The following is a 26,159-nucleotide window of genomic DNA, read 5'->3' as shown; positions in this document are numbered from 1 at the left end:
GAAAATAATAAATAAAATCAGACGCGATCCATGTATTTTATTTATACCTGGACCACAAAACATGACCGTTTCCAGCTTTAGTGCTTATTATACACTTCATTATAAAGACACTTCATTTGAATATAAAAAAAACATTTATAATGGCACAGGTTAGAGGACACTTTACATATTGCAACAGTTCATAAGGCTTTTAATCAAATGCATTTAAATAGCGTGGTCACATGACATTCACTCATGTGGCGTCGGGAGCGCCGCATCAAAGCTCTGAGGTCACCGGATTATTTGATGTTCTGTACACATGATTTCACTGGCGGCAGGTTTGGATCTTCTTTACATAAGGAGAGACCGATTAACATAATTAATCTCTTCCGACAACATGGAGAAAAGAACCCCATTCTATACAAATTAAAAAAAATAGTGCACTTCAGCACCGGTTTTCTTTTTCTTCAAAAGAGAAATAGTGTCATAGTAAAATATTTAAAGATATTATAATTAGTGTCAAACATCCTTTTTCTTCCTGTCGTCTTACTTCTCATTTGGTTCTTCATTTTAGGTCCAACACAACATGAAGTTAGAAAAAAATAAAAATAATAATAAAAGATATTGCATGTTTAAACACAGTAGAAGTGTCACAGAAGACTTCAATGCAACAGGTGCACTTGACCACATCGATTGCACAACAGTTAAAACAATGACGCGCATATTTTAAAAGAGGCGTGTGTAAATTGCTCTCCTGAAGGTTTCTTCCCTTTTTTTTTTCCTTGTGCAAGTTTCTTTTTCTATTTCTTGGGAGTGTGTCTTGATCCGATGTGAGGTCAAAGGTCAGGGATGTTGTATGACAGGCAAATTCGTAAATGTGTGATATTCGGCTGTATAAAATAAACAGTGCACTGTGTGGCCGACTTGCAGGCGGGTTAGGGGGGGCGGCGGCATCACGTGCACTTGTAGTGGTACGGGAGCGGCGAGGGGTTCAGGTCACGCACGACCTTGTTCAGGCTGGAGATCTTCTCCTCCAGCAAGTAGTTCTTCTTCTCCGTGTTTTGGTGCCGGTGCTCCGTCCTCTGCAGAGCCTTCAGCAGCTCGCCGTTCTCCTCGTACAGGTCTTGGATCAGCACGTCCGCTTTGCCGTTCTTGTGCAGCTAGAAAAGGTCCAGAGAAAGTACACGATCAGGGCTCGGGTTAGTCCACAAGTAGTCCCACCGCGAGAGCCGGGAGGAAACGCCGTCTGGCCATCGTATGAATCACAGAAACTCAAAGGGCCAAAGATTATTCCCCAGGGATTTAAAAACAATGTCCCCATTACATTGTGTTTTTTTTTTCTTTTTTAAACTACAACATGTCCCTCGTACAGTATCTTGTTCGCAAATCTTTATTAACCACATTTAAAGTCTGTTTATCACATTGTTTGATACATTTTCTGTTTCTTTCTGGCTGTGGAGGAGAAAGTTCTGACAGAAAGCAACAAAAATTAAAAATAGCTTTCTTAAATGCAAAATATAGGATGTCTTAACCCTCCTATTACCTTTGGGGTCAATTTGACCCCATTAAATGTTTAACACCTCTAAAAAAATGATTGGCAAAATGTTTTTTGCTTCATATTTCATGACTTTTCCTAATTTATTGGGGACAACTGGGAAAACATAAAATTCACATGATGATATGTTTTCACTGTCCTGTACACAACTTGTACGCATCGGTGTTCTTTGGGGTCAAATTGACCCCAGGCTGTTTTTCACTGTGTAAAACATCTAAGAAATATCAACTTTTTAATTTATTTAAAAGGCTATTTAGGTAGTCAACAAACAAACAAAAAGTACCTCACACTTAAACTTGGGAAACAATATTAATTCTAATAATTTTCTGGAGGTTTTAAATGCACGGGTAAAAGATGTTAGTAAATTTGAAGGTAACAGGTTAATAAAATGACGTCTAGTTGGGCAGTTCCACATTTTTTTAATTTGGCGTCCTTTTTTAAAAGACTTCCTTTCTAATATTGCATCCTTTTAGGTGTGACTTTTAAAATTTTTGATTTCTCCCCGTTTAATATTTTAACAATCTGATCTGTGAGAAAAGGATGATTTGATCCAGTCGTTTATGTTTTATTGGTTGCAACCCATCAGTGGATTTGACGCCCAACGAAGATGCACGACTGAAATGTGTCTTTGATAAACTCTGATGCCAGTGTGTGTGATTTGAAAAACACTTGCTAATATTGAGTCTGAATCTTATCAGATTTTAAAACTCAGATTCGAGTATCTTCTCTTTAACAATACGGCACTGAAACTTATCGATCGCAACTACTTAGAAATCACAAGCGTTAGTTTTAGCGTTTTTTTCCGCTTTAGGAAATGGAATTAAAAAAAGGTGATGTGGACATTCCTGAAAGACATTTCCAAGACGCAGGATTTTGCACTCTTGACAATCTGAATTATACATATTTGTTTTTTTCTTTAACAGTCATTTCTGATGATTGGGAGCTTTTTGAACTAACCTGGTCGGTCAGCTGAGCAACCTTCTCTTTGAGCAGCAGCTTGACGTTACGCAGCGACAGCTCAATTTCCCGCATACGCTCCTCCATAATCCTCATCTTCCTCTCCCTTTCATCCTGGTGGGAAGACAGTGAGGGATGTAAACAAATGGCTGCAAGCGTGATGAGGAAATATAAATTTTCCGATGTAAATTTGAGAAAAATCAAACGACATGCAGACTACATTTTAATGAGCTCGAAGCTTTATTTTACCTTAAATTCATCATTAAATGATTTATGGTACATTTTTAAAAAGGAGAGGACAATGCACTAACAAAATAAATAAAATATAAATTAGGTATAAAATGATGTCATGTATTCCAGATACCTCTACAAAAATAAATAATGCATAAATAAAATAAACGTTAACAGGATTCCTATTAAAATAAATAACAAAATACATTAGAGTCCATACATGGTGCGAAAAAAGGAAGACTCGCTAAATTAATCAAAACACAGATATGACATTAATTAATCACTACTGGGGACAAACAATAATCCATAAATATGAGATTCACTTTGGTTGTGCAGCAGCAACAGACACACACATACACACGCACAGTCCCAGAACACAACGTAAAACCGGTAGCTTGTAGAAATATTCAACTATGGAGCATCAGATAATAAAATTCAGTCATAAACATCATAAGACCAACAGTTTAAACACAGTAGCGTCATTAATAAATCTCATACTGGACGCAGACCGTTACGTCACACAACATTGATTGTTGGAAAAAGGCTCAGAGGGTCGCCGGGCTCTAATCTGGCCTCGACGCAACCCTCCTCGATGATCATAAGGCATAAGATTCAGCCCCTGGAGGATGTACACATCCCATCCATCTCAGACAATGATACATGGAACAAGTGCACAGCAGAACATTCCCAGAAAATACACCCTGTGTTAAAAAGATTCCCTGTATTAAAACTACAAAAAACGGCTTTAATGCACAAAAGGATCGGACCCCTTATAAAAAAAGTCAAATACGGTGTTTGTAGATTGTTACATTGGGTGTGGCATGTCTGACAATCTCACATTTCAAATGTCATTTTGATCAAAATCCCATTGGGAAAAGAAATCTCAGAAAAGCCTTTTTCTGCGGGTTTTCCCGCCACCTAGCGGCAGAGCGGCGCCATTACACATTCGAGCCTTTTCAACCGGGCGCCGCCAACATCGGTTCACAACCTCCTACGACGACGGCGGGCTTTCTGGGTCCCGGACAGAGAGGAAGAAGAGGAAGAGGAGGAGCGGGGCGGAGAAAAGAGGAGGAGGAGCAGCCTCGCATGCGGAAAGTGAAGAGCGGAGGGGGGAGGGAGTGGGGGAGTTAGGCCGGAGTTACAGTCCACCGATCCGCCGGTAGCTGTCCGCGTGAGCCGCCCGCTGCTCCGGCACCGGCCCCTGGAGAGAGAAGGCAGGAACACTTCACCACGGCTCGACCCGCTGCTCGGGGCCCAGGAACACACGCGGGCCCGAATGTAAAACTCCATCTTTAAAGGGTTATTTCAACCTGCTTATGTTTACAAAATAATAAGTCATTTTTTAAAAATCCCATAACGAGCCAACTAAATGTCATGGTTATATTACATGTTATTTAATGATATTTATTTATCCAATATTGACTGCTTTTTGGCCGCCTTGAGATAAAAACGCTTCCTATAGTTACTCCAGCCAGAATCTCACAAAGAAGAGGGTAATCTATGAAACCACCAGAACATACCCATCAGATATAACAGTTGTGTATACCACACATCTAGATTGTTAAAGGGCCACTTCACCAAATGTACACAATGTTAAGTTTACTCTTCTTAAAGAGTTTTACTCTTATTTATAACAAAGCCTACAGTACAAACTAATCATTTGCATTGTGATGCAATAGAGACTAAAAAGATATCCTGGTCTCTTCAGTTTTGACCTCTCTTTCAAAATAAAATCCTCCAACTTTATGGAGGCACACTAATAATTTCCTGCAGCATCCCTTTGAAGTATATGCCAGCTTAGAAAATGTTTTTTATTAAAAAAAAGTTGTTTAACACTTTTTATACTAGGTTATAAGAATAGAAACTGAAATGAAATTAGCACAAATGTTTTGTTCCCTTTGTTCAAATGCCTTGGAAGAGGTCAATATATACTGTTCTGTTAGCTCTGATAATATATATGATTAATAATCAGAAAAATGAGGTTAAGTATATAACTAGGTATCACAATAAAACTAAAATTAATCTTATCATAAATGTAAAGTACACACACATATTATAGGAGACGGGAACCACTACATTCGTGGTAGGCTGCTGCTAACCAGTAGACGTCATGCTGCAGATACAAGTGACAACAAAACAACATTCACGGAAGAAACGACATCCCTGTGAGGTCGGGGTGGGACGAAGGTTTGTGCAATAGGACAAAATGGAAAAACATCCACCGGGACCACACCCAGACGATCACACCACTAGCCAGGGCCTCAGGGGAGGGGGGGGGGAAGTTAAATAAAGACGGCGAGTTCAGAAACACATGCAGGGCACCACCGGCTAAACACCAAACCCAAAAAGTAAACACGACACACACACACACGACATCGAGAGGTGGAGACAGACGGGCGTTGACATCTGTGACGAGCATCAAAATAAAAAAGGTGCAACGCAAACTCGGCACTCAAAACCAAAAACAACAAACAAATGACGTGACTCACCTCAGGTGAAACGACTTTGAGAGCAATTCAATATTAATATTCACTTTATATTCGATGGCGAGCATTTTTAGCGAGGTATCAAATTAATGTACCCGCCCCCAAATAAAAAAATGTTTTCCCTTGCGCCTGAATTGAGTGATTTATTTGAGTTTCTACACCACAGTGAGAGCAGTACTAGAGGTGTGTTTACATTTACCTCCCATTATATCCAAAAACAACTCCAACGTGAGCTTTAATTCTCATTTTGGAGTTATGAATGATTAATGTGTGATAATAGCAATGACAGATGGAGAGAAAAAAAAAGAAGAAATGCTGACAGTGAAAGAAAGATGTCAGGAGATGAATGTAAAACCAAACCGTGCAATGATGCAACATCCCAAAACCTTCAGGTACTACGTGCTAGTTCATGTTTGTTGCTATATGATCTCAAAGCAGGGAAATGCAGTGTGAGAAGGAGACGTTTGTTTATTCTGGAAGCGTCATTTACATTTGCAAGCCGACAAGACTTGAATGTAGAGATGCTTTTTTTGTTGTCGTTTTCATGCACTTGTTTTTTGCGGAGGAAGTTCGATGAGGTTGTAACGTACCTGCATGTTGTCCGGCTCCTCCCCGCGGTGCTGACCCCTGGGCAGCCGGTGAGGGGAGGGAGGCAGAAGGCCCACAAACTGAGCCTGGAATGACTGGAAGAAGTCGAAAAGTAGGTCAGAGAAGAAGACATTTTAACAAGAATCTAATCACAGCACTAATTCAATGTTTACAATATAAAACGAAAAGGACTAAAACCAGAAGTGAAAAAAATGCAAATTGAAAAAAATGTTGTTAAAAAAGATACCCAAAAAACTATAATGAATAACGAAACACAAACTAAAGAAATATAAATTCTAATATGTTCAGTTCCTGCCTGAAGAGGTTCAACGTGGTGATGCTCCATATACCCGCTTCCATAAAACACATATTCATTTTTGATGTCACGCATTATTTTATTCTACCTTCTGTAAGTCATGGCGTTGCTTAGAATACTTTAGAAACTAAACCAGCCAATTTAAAAAAAAATAAAAAAATGCAACTACTCGTGCAAAAAACTGAATTCAAAACCAAAATGAAAGACATGATGAAAATAAGAAATAATACAAATTTACAAAAAGTGAACATTGGTATCAAGAAAGCAAAGCACAGGTTCTCTTTTTATATACAAATATACTCAATGAAATTAAATACAAACTAAAAAAATCAATATCTTAAATTAAAAATGAAAAACTAGAATGAGAGGAGAAGCGTTGGCACCTCGAGCAGCTGAGTGGAGACTCGAGCCAGTTGGGCTCGGAGATGCTCATTTTCTTGTTGAAGGTCCTCCAGCTGTGTGTGTCCTTGTCCTGCTTCACGGCCCTGACACACACACACACACATCACATGTAACGAGTTATTAAAAAACCACATAATCGGCACGTTTAGATCAAAATAATCTTACCTCGGGGAGGTCCTTGTGCGCCTCGAGCTCCCGCTTCAGGGAGGCGTTCTCCTGCTCCAAAGCCTCCACCAGGGAGGACTGAGTGCGTTTGTGCTGCTTCAGGGACACGACGGCGGCGTCGAGCTGACGGACCTGCACGCGGGGAATGAAAGGGCTCGTAGATGAGTGACCCGAATGCCTCTGCGACTCCATGCATGACAGCGTGAAGGAGGGCTCGGCCCCACCTTCTCTCGGGACTGCGTGGCGTCTCCTTTGACGTTGCGGACCTCGGCCTGAAGCCTCTCGTTCTCCTGCCTCCGCAGGTGCTGCTCCTGGTCCACCAGCCGAGACATCTCCTCCCTGTACAGCTTCTTGCTCTTGCTCTGGAGGCCGCTCGAGTGCAGGGCCATCTCCAAAACGTGGTTCTGTGGAGGAACACAGCGGTGGAAAAGGTCACGGCGACTGAAAGAAAGGGACCAACTAATGTGCTTCTTTGCATCTGCCAAATAAGCCGAATAAACTTGTCTTTATTGTTTTAAAGTGGAGTTGTATGAGATACTTATCCATAGAGAGCATATTACCTACAGTAATCAATATCAGTTTAAGTGTACGCTATATTTACAATACTTTTTTCTCTTTGGTCCTTTCTGACCTCATCAGTTAGCTTGTTTATGTTATTGTGTGACTTTTACATGCTTTAAATAGTTAGTCTGGACTTAAAGTCACACAATAACAGCCCAAGTGATGAAGGCTGGACCAGCAACCTGTGTGTTGTCTGTTGTAAAAGTAAAGCTTTTTTTTGTCAAGAGAGTGTCGTGGCTTTTAAAGAGAGCAGAAATAACGACTTCAAAAAAGTCAACGCACGCAAATTATCCCCTTTAGTGTTTGTTTGTTTATATATACACTTTACTTTATTATTGACGTTCTGCAGCTTCTTCTGTAGCATGGCAGCTTCTTGTTTCAGGTACTCCTTCTCCTGCTGCGACACCCGGAGGTCCGCCTTGAGGTGAACACTCTGATGGTTCACAGCCTGAAGGGTCTCATCCACCGTCTTGACCTGGAGCAGAGGAAGGGAGGTGGAAGGTCCTGAATCACTCGGTTTTGGGGATTCACCTTGATCCCAGTTCGCGACTATGACGACTGGATAATGATCAATTGATTGATCGGGGGTTCCAGCAGACTCTTACCCTCTCTTGAGCTTTGGCCAGCTGGCTGCAGAGGCCCAGCGTCTCCTGATCCTGGCTCAGCCGCTCCTCCACCAGGCGGCTGAGCTGAGTCTCTATGGAGTCTGCTTGGACCGCCTGAGAAACCAAGAGACAGCTGCAGTTGTAATTAAACAATCCTTTACGTCTGAACTTTTTACTTTTATCGTTAAAAGTATTCAGCTACTCGTCTTCGCTTGGATCGTACGAGTAATTAAACGGCAAGAGTAGGTGGCGTTAAGGCTTCAATGGATCTCACATTAAAGCCATCAGAGACGTCGACGGCCTGGTGCTCACCTTCTCTCTGAGGTCAGAGAGCTGCTGGGACAGCTGAGCAGCGTCCTCCAGGGCTTTGGTAAGCTCCGCCTCCAGAGCAGACACACACGCTGCCAGCTAACACAAAACAGCCACCGATTAACTACCGGCCACGACACGGCGGTGGCCGCCACCGGCCCGACGGAACTCCGCTCACCTCGCTCTTCTCCTCGGAGGCGAGCGCCTCCCTCCTCTCGCTCTCCTCCAGCCTCTCGGCCAGCCGCCGACGGAGATTCTGCACGTCGGAAATGTTTTGGGCGTTTTTCCCCGACAGCGTCGCCTTCTCGTCCTCCAGCCGCCGGCTCTGCAGATGCAGCGCGGAAATCTGCAGAGAAGACGGTACGCGTTAGCGGCTGCTTCGGAAGGAAGGAGGAGCTAATGGTTTCTGAGGGCTTTTGGATTGGTTCACCACTTTAGAAACATCTAATACTAGAACGGGCACTCGGTAGAGCGCATACCTTCGCATATCACAAGATTGCGCATTGAATTATGAACATGTTGGCATTAGTTGCATGCCAATTGGATATAAATTGACCGTGCTATGGTAACAAGAAGATTTTGACCTTTTCATGACCTTGACCTTTGACCCGATCGAACGCAAAATCTAATCAAATGGTCCCCGGATAATAACCAATCATCCCACCAAATTTCATGCGATTCGGTTTAATACTTTTGAACTTATGCGAATAACACGCACGCATACAAATACACGGCGATCAAAACATAACCTTCCGCATTTTCAATGCAAAGGTAATAAACCTGTATCACCGTGAGGTTTTAGACAGAGGATGCATCCTAACTGCTTTGGGTCTCCCTTGACTGCTCCTCTAGCACCACCATGAGGATGACTCATGAAATCGGTAAATACACATGAACACGTTAGCAGGTCATTACTGACATTAGCATTTAGCCTCACAGATCTGACGGCATGACTGTAGACTTTAAAAGTGACTTCACTGGCCAATCCCATTGTCATTTCATTTCTGGATATATCGTACTGTGTGATGCAACGACTGTATTTAGTGTGTAGAGTGATGCAGGTGTGTCTACATACAGACGTACCAGGTACACGTGTGTGTGATTAGGTACACATGCAGACGTCTGGCTCAGCAAAATGAGGTGACCTCTTTTTATATGAATTTTGTATACGTTAAGAAAAAGATGAAAAAAAATCAATTAAAGTACATGTTTTACTGTGTTATGTACCCGTCAATATTTACAAATAAAGAAAACACAAATATATACATACACATATAAATACATATACAGGTATATATATATTAAAAAAAGAAGTTACTTCAGTACCTGATTGCTGAAGTTCTCCGCTGCCTTTTGATCCGCAATCTTCCCTTTAGCCAAGTGCTCCAGTGTTTGTCTAAAATTACACATTAATAGACAGTTAAAAAAAAATTTATATATTTTTATATAATTATTAAATCTGTGTTGTTTCTTACATCAGCTCCTCCTGGACGCCTTTCAAGTCCTCCTTCAACGCAGCGATCTTCTGTCTGAGGACGACGTTTTCTTCAGCGAGGCGACCGGCCTCAGAACTACAGACGGACACAAACGACATCAAAAAAACTAGAATCCAACTATAATGAAACCGAACACGTCAGAATGCACATGTGTAATAATTCGGGCCGGTAGACGTATGCCGAGTCCCTCGCGACGTATTGATTCAAGCATCTTATCCTCACATCTACACACATTGAACTCTTCCACTGGTGGTCTACGGGGATCAAAGAGCCTCCCCCTGCCTCTCCGGTTCACCGAACGCCTCGGAGAGCTTCCGGTTCTCGGCTCTCATCCGGCTGATCTCGTCCACCGGCGCGATCTGCCGATCTTGGAAATCGTGGAACGCATTCAACCGACTCTCGAGGCTCCCAACTCGCTTTTCGAGTTCACCGTTTTGCTCCTTCAGTTTGGCGTCGTCACACGCGCCGTCCTCGTAATCGATCTGAACATCCGCCATCTTTAAGGCCTTCGCCTGCAGCTCTTGGACGAGCGACATCAAAAGTCGCACCTGCACTTTGAGGCTGTGGTTTTCCTCCAGGATCCGGTGGCCAGTCTCGATCTTTTCGGCGTTACGAGCCAGAAGATTCTCCAGGATGTCCGTCTTCTGTTGATGGAGAGACATCTTCTCGCCTAGGAGGACGGTCTCCTCGGCGGCAGCGTTGTACAAAGCCTGTAACTTAAGGAAAGACCATTCCTCGTCTTCACAATCAGCATCTTCGCCCTCACAATCATGTGCTCCGTCAGCAGTTCGATCCGCTCGGCGATCTGCCTCTCGGAGATGGAGAGCATCTCCTTGTGCTTCGCCCGATCTTCTGATTGGCTGCTCAGGAGTTCCTCCCTCTCCTGTTTGATTGAGCAGGAGCTCGGTCTCGAGCGCTTTCCTCTCAGACCGAGCGAGGAGCCGGTCTTTGGTCTGCAGGCGCCCTTGAAGCCGGCTATGGAGGTCATTCAGCTGCCGACTCAGCGCCATCTCTTTACTCCGAGCCGAGCTGGATGAGGTCGTCGAGCTCATTTTGCAGTCGCTGGTTTTTCGTAACGAGCTCTCCTGTTTCCTGTTCGCGGAGAGTCTCTCTCGCGTAGATGTCCCGTCCACTCTCGATCCAGCTCCTCCGTTTCTTGCTCCACGGCCTCCCGCGTCCTCCTTCTTTGTTCCTCCCGCGTCCTCCAGCGCCTCCTGCATGCGCGCCTCCCAGCGGAGCTCCTGCTCGCCGTGCCTTTCGGAAAGAGCCTTCAGCTCGCTCCGGTGGCGCCAATCAAGTTTCAAAAGACCGGCCTGAAAACGCATCCGCCACCGCCTCCTGAGAAACGACTCTCCACGCCCTCGATCCTCGGCGTGAAGCCGACCTCGATGTCCCTCCTGCACGCGGTTATGTAATGGTGGTTACAGAAAGAGTTTGGGTCTCTTTCACAGTACACGCTAAGACAGAGTTAAAATGAGAAAGAAGTGATTAAAAGCACATCGGAATCTGCGAAAGACAAATATCTCACCTCTCCCGAGCGACGTCGTCTCGTAGTTTACCCAGCATGCCGCTGAGAGCGTCCCTCTCTCCGGTGTGCTTGAGCGTCAGCTCCTTGGCGGCCTCACTGTGGCTCTCCTGGAGACGAACCCTCTCCTCCGCCATCGAGCGCTCCGCTCTCTTCTCCTCCTCCTCTCTCTCGGCCTCGAGCTTCTCCCGCTCTTCATCCAGTCCCTCCTGCAGCATCCCTTCGTGGTCCTCCTCCAGCTGCAGCCTCTGCCTCTCCCACTCCTCCCTCAGCTTCGTAAACTCGCCTTGGAGCCGTAAGCGTTCCTGAAGTACTCCGTGGAGCAGCGCCTCCTCCTGACGCTCCTGAAGCTGGGCCCATTCTCTCCCCCACTGCTCCCGGAGCGTGACCTCCTTCTCTTCTTGTTCCCTGACCATTCGCAGCATCTCCTCCTCCAGCACCAGCTGCAGAGACTCGGTATTCTGCTCATCCAGCCGAGTCCTCTCTTCGTGCCACTGCTCCGTCAGCCTCCGAGTCGTCTCCTCCCGCTCTCCCTCAAACCTCCCCGCTGCCTCCTCTAGCCTGGCCTTCAGTTCATCCTCGTGGCTTTGCTGCAAAAGCTCCTTCTCCCTTTCGCAATCATCCAACAACCTCTTCTCCAACTCGGCCCGTTTCTTTCTCTCCTCTTCCAGTCCGGCCCTAAACATCTCGTCCCGCTCTTCCCTCAGATTCTTAATCTCCGCGGCGTGTCGTTTCCCCAGCTCGTCCATCTCTTTTACAAGATTCCCCTCCGCCTCCGTCTGCCGGGCTTCGAGGTCCGCGGCGTAGGTGTGGGCCTCCAGCAGTTGCCGTCTCAGATTTCCCACTTCCTCCTCTCGCAGGTCGTCCAGCTCTTCCCTCTCCTCGGCCTGCTTCTGCCCCAGACTGGTCCGCTCCAGCGCCGCCTGCTCTAGCCGGCTCTGGAGCTCTCTTCTGTGGCTCTGAACGCCGGCCATCTCCTCCCTCAAGGCATGGAGCTCCTGCTGGTACTGGAGAGCTACTGCAGCTTTCTGGTCCTCGTGTGCCGCCCTCTGCTTTCCTACCGTCTCATCAAATTCATTGACCTGTGGTGATATACGGAAGAATTCAATAAACGACAAATATGATATATTCCTTTATTCGTCCCACAGTGGGGAAATTTCAAAAATCACAGCAGCAGTGCACATCAGAGCATCAATGAAAATAAATATAAAACACAAAACTAAAAACCATTACTAAATATACAGGGGTAAAATTAAGTAAAGTGCTGAGTAAAGTGCAGAGTTTGCCAGGATCTCCAGCGATCTACATATAAATGTATTAAAGATATTACAGGTGAAGTTTGGCAATATGGCTGTTCACAGCTCTCATGAAAAGAGCCACAAAAAAAAGCATGACGCACTGTATCTTATTCCTGTGTCATAAAGATCCATTGTTGTTCATAAATTTTAAAAAAAGATCAATGAACAAAATAAATGCAAAGAAATAAAATACTACTGTCCTGGAAACGTGTGTGTGTGTGTGTGTCTAATATCATTTGTTACATAGATTTTACTTCACTCAATTTCTGAAATTTAATTGTTGGCATTATCTTCAGATTTACTGCATAAAGAAGAGTAATGTTGATCTTTATATTTAACTCTAAGCAAAAAAGGAAATAAGCATAAGCCCAAAGATGGCACAGGAGTAAATTGTTTCACTCATCTCAACTGTCAATTAAGTTCAGGATTGTGGTGCAGCCAACAGGACCAGGTAAAGACTCATGAAAGTATATTTCAATGACTAAAGTTTGATCTTGCATCTATACGTCTCTCTGCTCTTCCCAGCAATATAGAAATATAAAAATATATAAAAAGACTTTTACTCCACCAACCTTGCTTTCCAGCTGATTTTGCAAATCCTCCACTTCCTGAAGGTGTTGCTCCTTCAGGTGCTCCAACATCATCTCGGCCTCCAGGCTCATGCTGAAGGGCTGAACCTCCTCCGCACCAATACCTGCAAAGGAGAAAGCCGGTGACGCGGGTTTTCTTTGTTTCTATGCAAAACGACGACGTTCGGATTGTCGTCCCGGACAGATGGAGTTCGGGCTCTGTGATTGGCTCCCCAGGGACCGTAGACGCGTTACCTGGATCAGACTCCATGCCGGGGCTTTTGCTCTCCAGCTCCTCAGAGAGAGGCTTGTGGCAGGGCTGATGGACCCGGCCAAGACTGTGGAACTCCTGCAGCTCGGCCTGCAGCTCGTCCATACGATCCTGCAGCTCCTGCCCAATGAGAGATTAAGGAGTTAAACATCTACGAAGACAATGTTACTGTCTTTACTTCTTACATGTCAGGCACGCGGAAAAAGATAAAAGACTAGGGGGAAAAAGGTTGTTTTTAGTGATTTAGAAGCAATTACCCTGAACTGAGCTTCATAGCCGCTGCGTAGTTCTTTAATGCGGTCCTCTTGGAGTAGGAGGTCTGCACCGCCAGGGTCCAAGTCTCCCAACTAAAGAAAATTAAAAAATGTTAAATAAATAAATAATAATTTACAAGTTAAATAAACAACAAACAAAAAGGCAAGTGGAAAAAACAATATAAAAACAAACAATAATGATAATAAATATGTGTGCGAGTAGCAGAGAAAGTCTGTATTGAAATCATGGAGAGGATTCCTCCGTACCCTTTCTTTCATAATGTTGTCCAACATTGTCTGGAGTTTAGTATTTTGGCTTTGTGCCTCTACTAGTTTTTCGGTACCGTCCAGCAACTCCATTTCAAGGCGTCTGTTTTCCTGAAAAAAATGTTTAAATCCCGTCATGGGTCCATGAGTGCTTCTTGCCTCAATAAACAAACAAAATCACACGAGAGGAAAACAAGAGGGCACCTTCACGGAGATGGAGAGGTGGTCTCTGAGGAAAGATTCCTCCCCCCTGGTCTTGTCCAGCGCGGCCTCCAGCTCCTCGTGCTGCAGGCCGGCCTGCAGCTGCATGTGGTCCATCTCCTTCATGAGCTCGGACCGCACCGCAGCGAGCCTCTCTTTGTGCTCCCGCTCCAGCTTCCTGAAGACGTGCAGGCACATTCATCGTTTTATGGTCATTTGAGTTACTTGTATTTTATATATTTGAGGATGTTTTAATAATGTGATGTAAAGTGTCTTTGAGTACCTTGAAAAGTGCTATATATGTATATTATTATGGTGGGAGAAAGCTGCATATAGCAGGAATGGTCGGATGACTTTGAGTTGAAATAAATAAATAAAAATTCTGTTTAATAATAGATGTGATAGCATATAAAGATAATTATGCTTTAGGAATAGACTACCTAAACAGATACAATCCCTCAGTATTTGAATGTAGGTAAAGAGACAGTAGTATATAATAATGTGCATTTACTACTGTGTATCTTTACATAGGATACATATTTTTATTTAATGGTATTTATACTACTGTGTGTATTTAATTTAATTACATAGACTGTGTAACTAAAGTACCATGTGTGTGTGTGTATATATATATATAAACATTGAATTGAATTAAACTGCCAAACAGAGTTCACAGTTAAACATGAAGTCAATTTAAATTATTCTGAGCAGGGAAACCTTTATCCGAGGGATGATCTACCTGAGGTTGAGGTTGTTGATATGTTCGATTGCAGCGTGACGTTCGTCCACCTCAGTGGCCAGTTGAGTTTTTAGCTTCTCAGCCTTCTCCAGGTCAGAGTGGATTTTCTCTTTCTCCCAGAGTTCTCTGTCCACGCGCTCTCTGGAAAGAGAAAATCAACACGGACTAGAATTATACGGAGATTTACACGTGACGTGAAAAGAGAACCAAACCAATGATAATCACGCGGGTCATATTCCAGACTAAATAAAGAGGTCACAAAACATTACAAATGCATTTATTGAATATGAACAAAGGAGTAATAGGATCCGAATGAGCCGCATCGTAGCCGTGACTTGTACTCACAGAAGATGTCTGATCTCGGCTTTGAAGCTGGCCAGTGCCGCCCGGTGAATCCCGTTCTTGGGAACGAGTAGCTCGTTCTCGAGGGCCATGGTGAGGTCACTCAGGCTCAGTTTTCCATCGAGGCTGAAATTCAAAGCCTGCGAACAAAAACAAAAAAAAGTGCATAATTATATATCTGTTTTGTGTGAATAGCAAACTTCACTAATCTGACTTCCTTTAAGTCCTCAGCTGTCTGAATAAATAAATGAGTACATGCCGACTAACCAACACCGATAAGTACCTGCAGGATCTCTGTGCCGTTCTCTATGCCCTCCTCCACCCAGGCATCCATAAGGTATTCCACTGCAGTGAAACCGGCACCGTCATCGAGGGTGGAGAAGAGACGCATGCCGATGGTGCTGGTCAGAGCACCAGGAGGGGTGATCCTCCGACCTCCCTCATCAAAGGACTGTACGGGGAGGAGAAAAAACTATTAATACCCAAAAATTACAAATCAAATGTAACCCGATTTATTTGGATTTTAAATGAGTCTATTAATTAATGGACACCACTCAGCTTTCCATCAAATAGCCCACATCCTGCGACCCTGTAGAGCTCCACCAGTAAATACCTGAGTGGAGTGGTGTCGTTTGAGCTGCCTGTAGGGCGTGGAGGCGGAGGAGGGCGTGGGGGGTTTGTGGTGGTTCACAACCCTGGAGACAAACTCCCGAACATTCATCACTCCTTCGCAGGTTAGACTCTGGAGGACATCCAGATTCATCTGAGAAATAAAATTCATGTTCTTTTTTTTGCAACACTAGCTCGGGAAACGTGAACGAAATAGTCGACATGCATGTCGACAGTTATGAGTTGTAATTGAAAGGAAAGTTTTATTATGGTAATGAATTAATCATCATTAATTATTTTTTTCTCGCTAAGAAGCACAAATTCAAGCATCAACATTGGGGAAATTAATCATTTTGGGGATATTTAAGAATTGGTTGTACAGAAACAACAGATGTGTAGACATCACCTCGCTCTCTTATCATTATCTTATTATAACCCCATTCACTAAGAGCCATTAGCCTGTAAATTATTTTATTAATAGATCAGAGTGCATTTAAAGTGTGATACTTTTATCTATATATTTTTTTTAAGGTAAACGTGTTTTTTGTTCGTTTCTTACTTTGAACTCATTGATTGATACATTATTTTATAAGCTATTTAAATATACAAAATAAAAGGCGTCTCCATTCCCTTTGGGATCTCACCTCCAGGCCCAGGCGGTCACAGAGCGCCAGCAGCTCGGAGTGACCGGCACAGCCGTCCCCCGGGATCTGCAGCTCGTCACAGGCGTCCCGCAGCCTCTCCTCCAGACGGGCCGACAGAGGCCGGGCGGCTCCCCGAGGCGTGCTCGGCTCATCGGGGTTCCAGAGATGCATCTGGCCTAAAAAAACAAAAAGAGACGACTTCTTGAGACGACTTCTTTTGGAAGGAATCTTCTGAAAACTACATCTCGCTCTGTCGAACCTTCCGCCTCGTACTCCTCCGTACTCGATTGGTGAACATTCCAGCGCTGTCGGAGACAAAGAACAAACAGAAATTGAGATTAGTATCACAAAGAGGCTTCAAATAACCTAAATAATAAATAATAAAACTAAAATGGAAAAACTCTCGACAGGCTGTGAATCAGCTCTTTATAATTCCAAACACGGCTATAATTAGGAGAGGTTGCGTCTAGAATAGATGCAAGGGGGTCGTGGAGGGGTGAGTGTGTGTGTGTGTGTGCGGGCGTGCCTGTGTGGTGGTGAGTGTGGGGGTTAAGACGAGCGTTAAAAAAAAAGAAGCATAAAAGGAGCTTTTGTGGCAGCACGGTGGTAATGAGAGAAAACGTGTCACGTGAGACTTTTCTGTATTTAAAAAAAAATGTAATGCAAGTTAAAATCATGTGAATGAGAAATTGTTTCTGAAAATGAAACGCTCACTCTGGAAAAAAAAAAATGTAAAAGAAAAAAGCTATTTTAGAATGACTTTTTCTTACTTTTAACTTCTAATTGTACAACTAGTAGAAGTATGATATTAACGTAAACACAGTTGTGTCATTTGTGCTGGTTAAGAAATATGGAGAAAGGAGGAGGAGGGCTTTACGTGGGCGTGACCCTCTGTCCTCTAATCCGTCTCCAGCGTGACCATCCATTGTTGAAGCGAACAGTGAGGGATCGAGGGACAGATGGGATCCTGCAAGTGGCGTTTTGATACATGGTGTAGAGGCATCTCAGAGGGTGGGGGGTAGTGGGGCTCATTGTTCCTCCGTCACAGTCCTACACCCTGCTCCTCCTCCTCCTCCTCCTCAGGCCCCCTGACCCATCCCCATCTGCTGGTCCCCAGGCCGGACATTGTCGCATTGTTGAACTCAGATTAGTGAATACCAAGACACGCTTCTGTTCAACGGGCCGGACGGCGTTTGTCTCGACGCCGACCGGCATCTGGGGCGGAGTCAGAATGTCAACACACATCCATCGGTGCACAAGCTGAGCACGGCCATCATTACGGCGTTTTGTCGACCAGTCGGGTGCTTTTCTTTGTGGGGATTTATTCTGAAGTGGCACGTCCATGTTAGACATGAGACGCCAAAAAGGCCACAGCAGTCAGTACATACTTCAAACTTGCACTGAAGCATCATGTCTATTTGTCTTCTAATAATAGAATAAAGACTATAGTGATCACACTTTTGGAATAGATATTTAAGAAGTTTGTTTTGTGCAACCAAAAAGACAAAAATCCAAAGATATGCTATGAAAAAAATAGAAAACTGCATTTCTTTCACATTCGAGAAGCCGGCACTCGTGAATGTTCAGCAGTTTTTTGTGATTGATGACAGACTCATACATTGACAGCCCCATCACTTACAGCCAAATACATTTTCAGGACAAAAATGGCCTCGTCTATGTAAATTCCCACATGGTGATTTCCTCTGCGGGCCGTGGACGTACATAAGTGTGAGTTTAAACCTCCAGATGTCAAACAACTCTCTAAGTCGGCGGAGAAAGCCGGATAATCCACGAACGGGACCGAGAAGATGAGCCAAAGGAACCATGCAGGGTTCGCCGTGCGCGGCCACGACTGAACCGGAGCTGTACAACTCTGTGACGCAGACGCATGTCACGTTCACGCCACGACCGAGGCGACCTGCCGCCAATCAGAAATGAAGAAGAAGTGTGGGGGAAAATATCAACAGCCATAAAACCAACAATCAGCTGCGGTGGCTTTTTATTTGTTTAAATCAGCTGAAAAAAGATGCGTTTGGACACGGAGATGTGAATTCTTGAAGAGAAAAAAAACAAAAAACACTGCCGTTGCCTTGACAACCACATTACGGCCATCAGATACACTGGGGGGTCAAAGTTCAAGCTCACCGCGACGCATTAAACTGATATCACTGTACGATCTGAACCACGGGAGGCCGTTCAAACAACAATCGTGCCCTCGGTCTCATTTACAGACGGCGCTGCGTTGCTATGCGAAGAGCGGGGCCTTGTTTGAGCGTCTGTTACATTTCTGGATCTGCCCTGCATGCCACTAAGCTGATTAGCTCAGAATAACGCCGCGCTGACGGCGCGCGCGGCACACGCGAGGACAGGGCGGCGATAAGGAGGACGTCGGAGCGTCTGGGAGGCGAGTGACTCGGAGGAGGGCGTCGTTACCTCACGCTTCCGGGGAACCGCCGAGTCATCGTTGTCCTCCGGATCTTCCTCCTCTTCCTCTGCATTCGTTACCTCGGAGTCTAAAATGGGCTCCCGGAAGACCGGCGTGGAGCGGCGGCCGTAACGTTTACTGCCCTTCACAAACTTCGGTTGGATCTCAGGAGATTCTGACGAGGGGGGGGGGGGGGGGGGAAGAAGAGTCATGATGATAACATGCATTCGTCGTGGGTCATGCCTGCACAACAGATGGTAAATACAGAAATAAATATGATCAATGACTAACTACTTCTCCAAAAGTGGTGATGAGAGAATCTTTTAAAACCACATTTAGAATAACTTGGGGGGCACAAAAGCATTTTTCCAAGACATCTCTTAAAACCACTCTTTTCATAAAACAACGAACAAATGCCAGTGGTCCAACCGTGACGGTGCAAATAGTTCAACTGTCGGCTAATTGGCTTTGGGCCCTGTGCCTCTGTATGTAGATTTAACGCTGACTCAGCAAGTGGGCTGTTCCACTTACTCAACCTTCAGTCTCCTTCTCCACTCGGATGACTTGAATTTAAACCGTAAACCGATGCCGTCGTGTAGAGGTTGGGTTAATAATACGGCTTCATGCTGAGTAAATGGGCTGCATTTATAAAAGCGCTTCACAAGTTGCCACACACACACACACACACACACACACACACACACACACACACACACACACACACACACACACACACACACACACACACACACACACACACACACACACACACACACACACACACACACACACACACACACACACGTGGACGGGGGAAGCCGAGGAATCAAACCGCCTCACGCAGGGTTCATACACATGTTGACCAATGGATTTCAAGGACTTTAAACAAAATGTCCACGACCAAACATTTTGTGAAATCTCGGTCTATACATGAAAAAGTGAGAAAATTTAATATTTGAATGAGAGTTCCAAAGTATACAGCACACACACATATATATATATACACATATATATATATATACACTACCGTTCAAAAGTTTGGGGTCACTTAGAAATGTCTTTATTTTTCAAAGTGAGTTTTCATGGAAGACACGAAATTGTCTGGATGACCCCAAACTTTTGAATGGTAGTGTATATATACATATATGTGTATATATACACACACACATATATATATATATACAGGACTGTCTCAGAAAATTAGAATATTGTGATAAAGTTCTTTATTTTCTGTAATGCAATTAAAAAAACAAAAATGTCATGCATTCTGGATTCATTACAAATCAACTGAAATATTGCAAGCCTTTTATTCTTTTAATATGGCTGATTATGGTTTACAGCTTAAGAAAACTCTAAAATCCTATCTCATAAAATTTTAATATTTCCTCAGACCAAGTAAAAAAGAAGATTTATAACAGCTGAGTGTTTGTCAAGGCTCAGGAAACCCTTGCAGGTGTAACGAGTTAATTAGACAATTCAAGTGATTTGTTTAATACCCTACTAGTATACTTTTTCATGATATTCTAATATTTAGAGATAGGATATTTGAGTTTTCTTAAGCTGTAAGCCATAATCAGCAATATTAAAAGAATAAAAGGCTTGCAATATTTCAGTTGATTTGTAATGAATCCAGAATGCATGACATTTGTTTTTTTAATTGCATTACAGAAAATAAAGAACTTCATCACAATATTCTAATTTTCTGAGACAGTCCTGTATACTGCCTAAATAAACATATGAATATAAACACATTTCCATGATTTTCCAAAACTTTAGGGATTTTTTTTTTTTTCAACGGCTTTTCCAGGCCTGGAAATAACAATTTTAAAATTCCCTGACTTGTCCAGGTTTTCCATGAGCGTTCGAACTGTCATGTTTGTTTTCAGACCGTGCATTTTAAAGAAAACGTGCGTCAGCAGAATCTAAACTGTACCTGCTTTGGACAAAGTCTCCTGTTCTTCTTCTTCTTGTTGTGGCTCGAGAGTTGATGACAACACCAGAATCAGTGCATTCTTGAACTGGTCAAAGTCAACCTGAAAAACAAGGGGAAAGTAATCTTACATATGATGAGAAAATGCCAGCAATGCGTTTAGTATGTGAAGCTCACAAAAAAAAGAAAAAGAAGCAAAAGTGCATGAAATTCCTCAGATTGGATGTGATTCCCAGTGTGGCGGGTGGAGGCCGGGTGGAGGCCGGGTGGAGGCCGGGTGGAGGCCGGGTGGAGGAGGATTTGCTGAGCAGGAGCAGCAAGGTCACACTTCAAGAATCAACAGCTGCTAACCCTGAATATTTTGATTTCCTTTGTGCGTGGAGGCAGGCGGCTGCCGGCTCGACGTGGGTTTTCTTCTTCTTTAGACTTTATTGTTGGCGGCCATGGGTAGGCAATCAGTTCACTTGCCCTCTGCTAACATTCCCCCTCCCCCTCCCCCCAACCCAAACATGCAAAACAAAGCCGTCTGTGCACACACTTATACACACACACACGACTTGATGCAAAAGCGTAGAGGTAAGCACATTATTTCTCTTTTATCTTGTGCTCCTACATCAGGGTGGAAACCGTCCTCCTGGAGATCCTCTGAATGCTCCATCTATTTGATGAAGTCTAATTAAGCCGATTGGCAGAGGGTCTTATTCCATCTCATGCGTTTCCACGTGGAGCACCCTTAAAGAAATGCCTTTGTGAATTGTGATTAGGCGGCTTGGTTGTCCTGACGACAGACACCTGGGATGAGGGCCGGTCGGGGGGGCACGTTTTCTCCTCAACAAAGCCCCAAAAGGCCTCATGACACAAAGACCTGGAGTGGCTCAACATGGGGGTCTGCCAGATTCAGAAGGACGCAGAGGGAAAGCCAAAAGGCCAAGACTCACATGTGCCTCAGAGTTAGTAACAAACGGAACTCCCAATACCTGGAAGACACAACAACAACAAAAACCTGCTTTTTTTTGTCAATGGAATTGGAGGACTGGACTTACCCGGGCGGTGAGGCGGTCCTGGCCCTGCAGCAGGGTGTGGAGAAGAGCTGGCGTGGCATCGTCCAGCTGCAGCGACAGGCAGAGGTCAGAGAGTTCCTCCGGGCTCAGAGAGCCGCAGCCGCTGGCATCAAAACTGTTGAACACTTCTTTTAGGCGCTCCTCGTAGTGGTCCTGCTCTTGGGTGTCATCCATCCCACAGGACAGCACCCTGACCTGGAAGAAAAAGGGGAATAGGATTTTAGCTGGAGTCTGTTCTGAGAGTGTGTTATTCCACAACAATGAATCAACTTCAAAACGCAAACACTCAAATCAAAACAAGCTCAACATCTCTTCACCCCGACACGAGCGGTATTACTCATCCAGTCGCTGCGTTCCCGACAGCTCCGTCCTCTGAGAGCGCCGCCGAGCGCCGGAGCCTCCGACACGGCGCTCCGGCCTTATTTGTGTTGGAGGCTTTGGCTAATCCAATTAGAATGATTAAACAACCAGGTGAATCGGGAGAACCGTCCGAGTCGCGACACCGACCACGACGGCCTTCAGCCGGGACGCTTCATGACCCGCGCAGGTCGAGGCAAACTTTATTTACAAAATATATTTAAAGTGTAAACACATTCAATGTTGTCAAAATATAAAAAAGTTAAAAAAAGATAAAACAAAGTAAAGATGCAAAAGTTAATACTTATAATAGATATATATATACATACATATGTACATATATATATAAATATGTATATATACACATATACAGTTTATATATATGTACATATATAAATACACATATATATATATACACACTTTTATTTTGTTTAAGTAGCACCTGTGAATACTTCAAACTGTTGACAGAGACGAACGATAAGACAACAAAGTGTCTCTAATCCAATTGGGAAGGTTCCAGTAAAATCCTTGAACCAACATTTTACCTGCTGACAGCATCAGCGACGGAGACGTGGACAAAGTTGTTTGACTCTCTTCTTTCATTTTAAAAAGTGGGATGAATGGGAGACGTGGTCACGTGACCAACATAAGCAATGACGTAACTCAGGTCGTCCAACTGAGGCTTGAGGGAGGTAGATGTCAGTACAAAATTCATCAGCTTCTATTTTTAGAAATTATTTTCCACAAATTGCTTGTCTAACACAAGTGGACTGGCACCATGTTACTGCAATGATAACTGCCGTCCTTGAATGACTTTGGTTGATCATGTCTTCATATCTCTCGCTGTACACTGGATAAAGTAAGTGTTTTTTGTTGTTTTTATATCATACTTCTGTTGCAGCTTTTTAAAATCATACACTCTGTCTTATTCTGAATTGTGGACGAAATGCAACACTTTTAATGTCTTTGGATGTCTGTCGTGGTGCCGTTTCATGTTTTTCTTCTTTGTTCATCACCTTATAGAAATGCTGCGTAGAGGACCATGTGAATGAAGGTCGAGATTAAGAGCAGACTATCCATCTAATATGTTGAACCTTCCCAGTTTGTGGCCGAATGTCCATACAAAGAGAGCCCTCGTGACACCTGCCCTTCCAGCTGCTCCCAGTGACATCATCAAGCCCTCGGACAGGTGTCCCCCACAACCCTCACTCATTGACCACGGACAATGGAGACGATCAGTATTCTGCATCTGCACATTCGAGTGGCTTATGAAATGCAAGAAAACCACGGCTCGGATGCACGGCCGCTCGTCTAGAACGATAGAATCTTTTACATTTCAGAAGGAAATAATAATGTGTATTCCTAACAGCACTGCCCTGACCTGACCTTAAGTAACATTCCCCACACACACATGTTGCTTGTTCTGCTCGGAAACAGTGGCCGAGGTTTGACAGCTGCTGCGGCAAAAGGATCCCTCTCGGAGGTTCATCCATCCCACCAGCCACTCATTCATTATTATTATTAACAAATGTCAATCCGCAATAGTAAAAATGTCAACATTTAGTCTTCAACCTCGGTGAAGTTCAACACTGATGGGTGTACTGAAGGTTTTGTTGGAGCTATTTTGTGTTAGGAGACGATTATTTGTTATCAGTAACCCCATTGTCTTCTATGGAGAGAAAATCACATCATGACAAAATATCGAAATCAGCAACAGCAAGTTCGCGGAAGAAAAAAAGAAATATGAAAAGGGAATAATTTGAGAATATTTAGGAATAATTATCTTTTGTTATATTTGGCATACGTTTGACTTTGCACATATTCTCTGGTTAATTTTTTTTATAGATGTATTGTGTCTATCCCCTACAACACAACACAGCTCCAACAGAGTTATCCTTAGGTCACCAGTTGCTTTAAGTTTTTAGAAACTTAATTAACTACTATTTTAAGTAAATACCGTCAAAGTGTTTTCTTTGGGATGTAAAAATATATATTTTTAAAGTTAAACTGTAAAATAAACTATTTTCAATGCCACATTTTATTTATAAATAAAAAAGAAAGAGAAAAGAAAATGTAAGTTACAGTGTCACGTGACCAGTTAGCTACTTCGTACATTAATGTCCATTTAGCATCCCTGATGGGAGAGACTGGGGACTGAATGGAGTTACTACAGCGTAAGGAAATAAACTAGTTAAACGAGTTAGTCTTAAAGGAGGTCCAGGGGAGGCTCAGAACGTGTGTTTAACTGTGGGAGAACACAGAAGAGGAAGTAACCGTTGTAATAGCATCAAGTTGGCTGAAAGCACTCACCAACGTCCCGGAACCCGGACGGCGGTTGGCTCCGTTTCTCCTCCTCCTCCCAACTGAAGTCCCGGGGACTGACTGAAGTTAACTCGTGAAACGTTGGAATAAAAAATACGTTCACAACATTTCTCCCGCCGTCGCGTCGCGGCTTTCCTCGCATGTAAAATATTCCTTTTCCCCCCCAAAAAGATTAGTTTCCCGGTGGCGTCGGTTTGGGTGGAGGGGGGGGGGGGCTCGTTTTTATGTCCAGGGAAAAAGCTCCGCAGAGTGTGGGGGGCGCGGAGTGAGCTCGCCTGTGTGTCTCATCCTCCTCCGGCTACGAGCGGAATTTGAAAAGCGGCTGGAAAGAGGAAGGGGCGGTGACCGAGAGCCCGACTGGCCGCAGTCCGGCCCCCAGCGCCGCTAAAGTAACAAAGTAACACACTCTCCCTCTCCCCCTCCCTCTCTCTCTCTCTCTCTATTGTAAAAATACTCTTTTGTATATATATAATATGTAACTTTATTAAAAGTACTAAAGGACTATATTGTAAAAATACTCTTTTGTATATATATAATATGTAACTTTATTAAAAGTACTAAATGACTATATTGTAAAAATACTCTTTTGTATATATATAATATGTAACGTTATTAAAAGTACTAAAGGACTATATTGTAAAAATACTCTTTTGTATATATATATAACTTTGTAACTTTATTAAAAGTACAAAAGGACTATATTGTAAAAATACTCTTTTGTGAGTTCTGTATTTAACATGTATAAGTACATGTATGTAGGTCAAATGAGTGCAAACACTCAAAATAATGAGAAAAGGCTAATAAAGAAGTCCAAAGTGAGATCTTTAAAATGTAACCAACAGACCAAACCTCAACATTAGAAAAACTAAATTAAGTTAATTAAAAATGACAAATGATCAAAATGGCGTTATATCAACGAATCGATTATTACAAGTATACCTACAATGCAGTACTTGAGGTAATGTACAAGTTCCACCACTAATGGCTACCATGTTTTGCAATATTCTGCAGAAGGAAAGGTAATAATCACGTGGTCCCAATACTGCCAAAAATAACCTGAATGCTATCAGTGGTGTCGGTATAGTGTTGCATTCTGTGATTTAATACTCCATCCAGCTGTGATGTGGTAATTGTCATGGGTTTGTGCTTCTAAGACATGCAGGAAGTGCAGGAAATGCATATATTTTTCGCAGATATCCTATCTTAGAAAAATTATTGGGTATATTCCATATTTACAAAACACAAATATTGACAATTTGTATAATTTATTAATATATATATATATATATATATATTCTGTGGTTCAAGGTGGGTGGCCCCGTGGCCCTCTATTGGCAAGCCGCCACTGCTACCTTAGCTTTTTTAGCTCCACCTTTAAAGGATATTTACGTGGTATGTGTGTACGTGTGCATATATATATATATATATGGTTAGTTTATATGTTTTTATTCATTTATTGTTTTGTAGTTTTGTTGGTTTTTGTTATTTTATTTAGTGTTATTTGGTAATAGGGCAGGAAGGTATTGTCATCCTGATCCACACTCCATTCCAGTTGGTGGCGGTAATGCACCAGGCGGTAATGCAACCGCCAATAAATCCTATAAAAGAAGAAGAATATATTTACGTGTTGGTGCCGGTGCCATGTGTTAAGTAGTAGAGTGATTGACAGTTAATAACACCTAAAACAAAGTTAGA

At 43.3% G+C, this 26,159-nt stretch overlaps 1 protein-coding gene across 4 annotated transcripts; it reads right to left on the bottom strand.

The window, feature by feature from the left end:
* Positions 1-22: 22 nt before the first annotated feature.
* On the bottom strand, positions 23-24,680 carry nin (ninein (GSK3B interacting protein)). Of its 4 annotated transcripts, none has more exons than XM_056425767.1 (28): positions 24,453-24,680; positions 21,768-21,980; positions 20,728-20,827; positions 18,803-18,969; positions 16,629-16,674; positions 16,370-16,545; positions 15,730-15,879; positions 15,400-15,567; positions 15,120-15,256; positions 14,775-14,915; positions 14,039-14,213; positions 13,835-13,945; positions 13,571-13,660; positions 13,298-13,433; positions 13,046-13,167; positions 11,179-12,257; positions 9,630-9,725; positions 9,481-9,550; positions 8,333-8,500; positions 8,158-8,253; positions 7,846-7,959; positions 7,569-7,715; positions 6,904-7,083; positions 6,680-6,811; positions 6,496-6,597; positions 5,799-5,891; positions 2,492-2,605; positions 23-1,139 (listed from the first exon to the last, which is right to left on the bottom strand). In XM_056425767.1, exons 2-28 carry the CDS (start codon positions 21,957-21,959, stop codon positions 933-935), a joined length of 4,509 nt encoding a protein of 1,502 aa, XP_056281742.1. In that variant the 5' UTR covers positions 21,960-21,980; positions 24,453-24,680; the 3' UTR covers positions 23-932. The 4 variants fall into 4 exon arrangements, with proteins under 4 accessions (XP_056281742.1, XP_056281741.1, XP_056281743.1 ...); XM_056425766.1 differs by lacking the exon at positions 24,453-24,680 and adding an exon at positions 22,103-22,198; XM_056425768.1 differs by lacking the exons at positions 8,158-8,253; positions 24,453-24,680 and adding an exon at positions 22,103-22,198.
* Positions 24,681-26,159: the final 1,479 nt, after the last annotated feature.

This window comes from Pseudoliparis swirei, chromosome 11 (assembly GCF_029220125.1).
Source record: "Pseudoliparis swirei isolate HS2019 ecotype Mariana Trench chromosome 11, NWPU_hadal_v1, whole genome shotgun sequence".
Classification (NCBI taxonomy): domain Eukaryota; kingdom Metazoa; phylum Chordata; class Actinopteri; order Perciformes; family Liparidae; genus Pseudoliparis; species Pseudoliparis swirei.
Note: the sequence above shows the minus strand (reverse complement) of the source record. Positions and strands in the feature narration are given on the sequence as shown.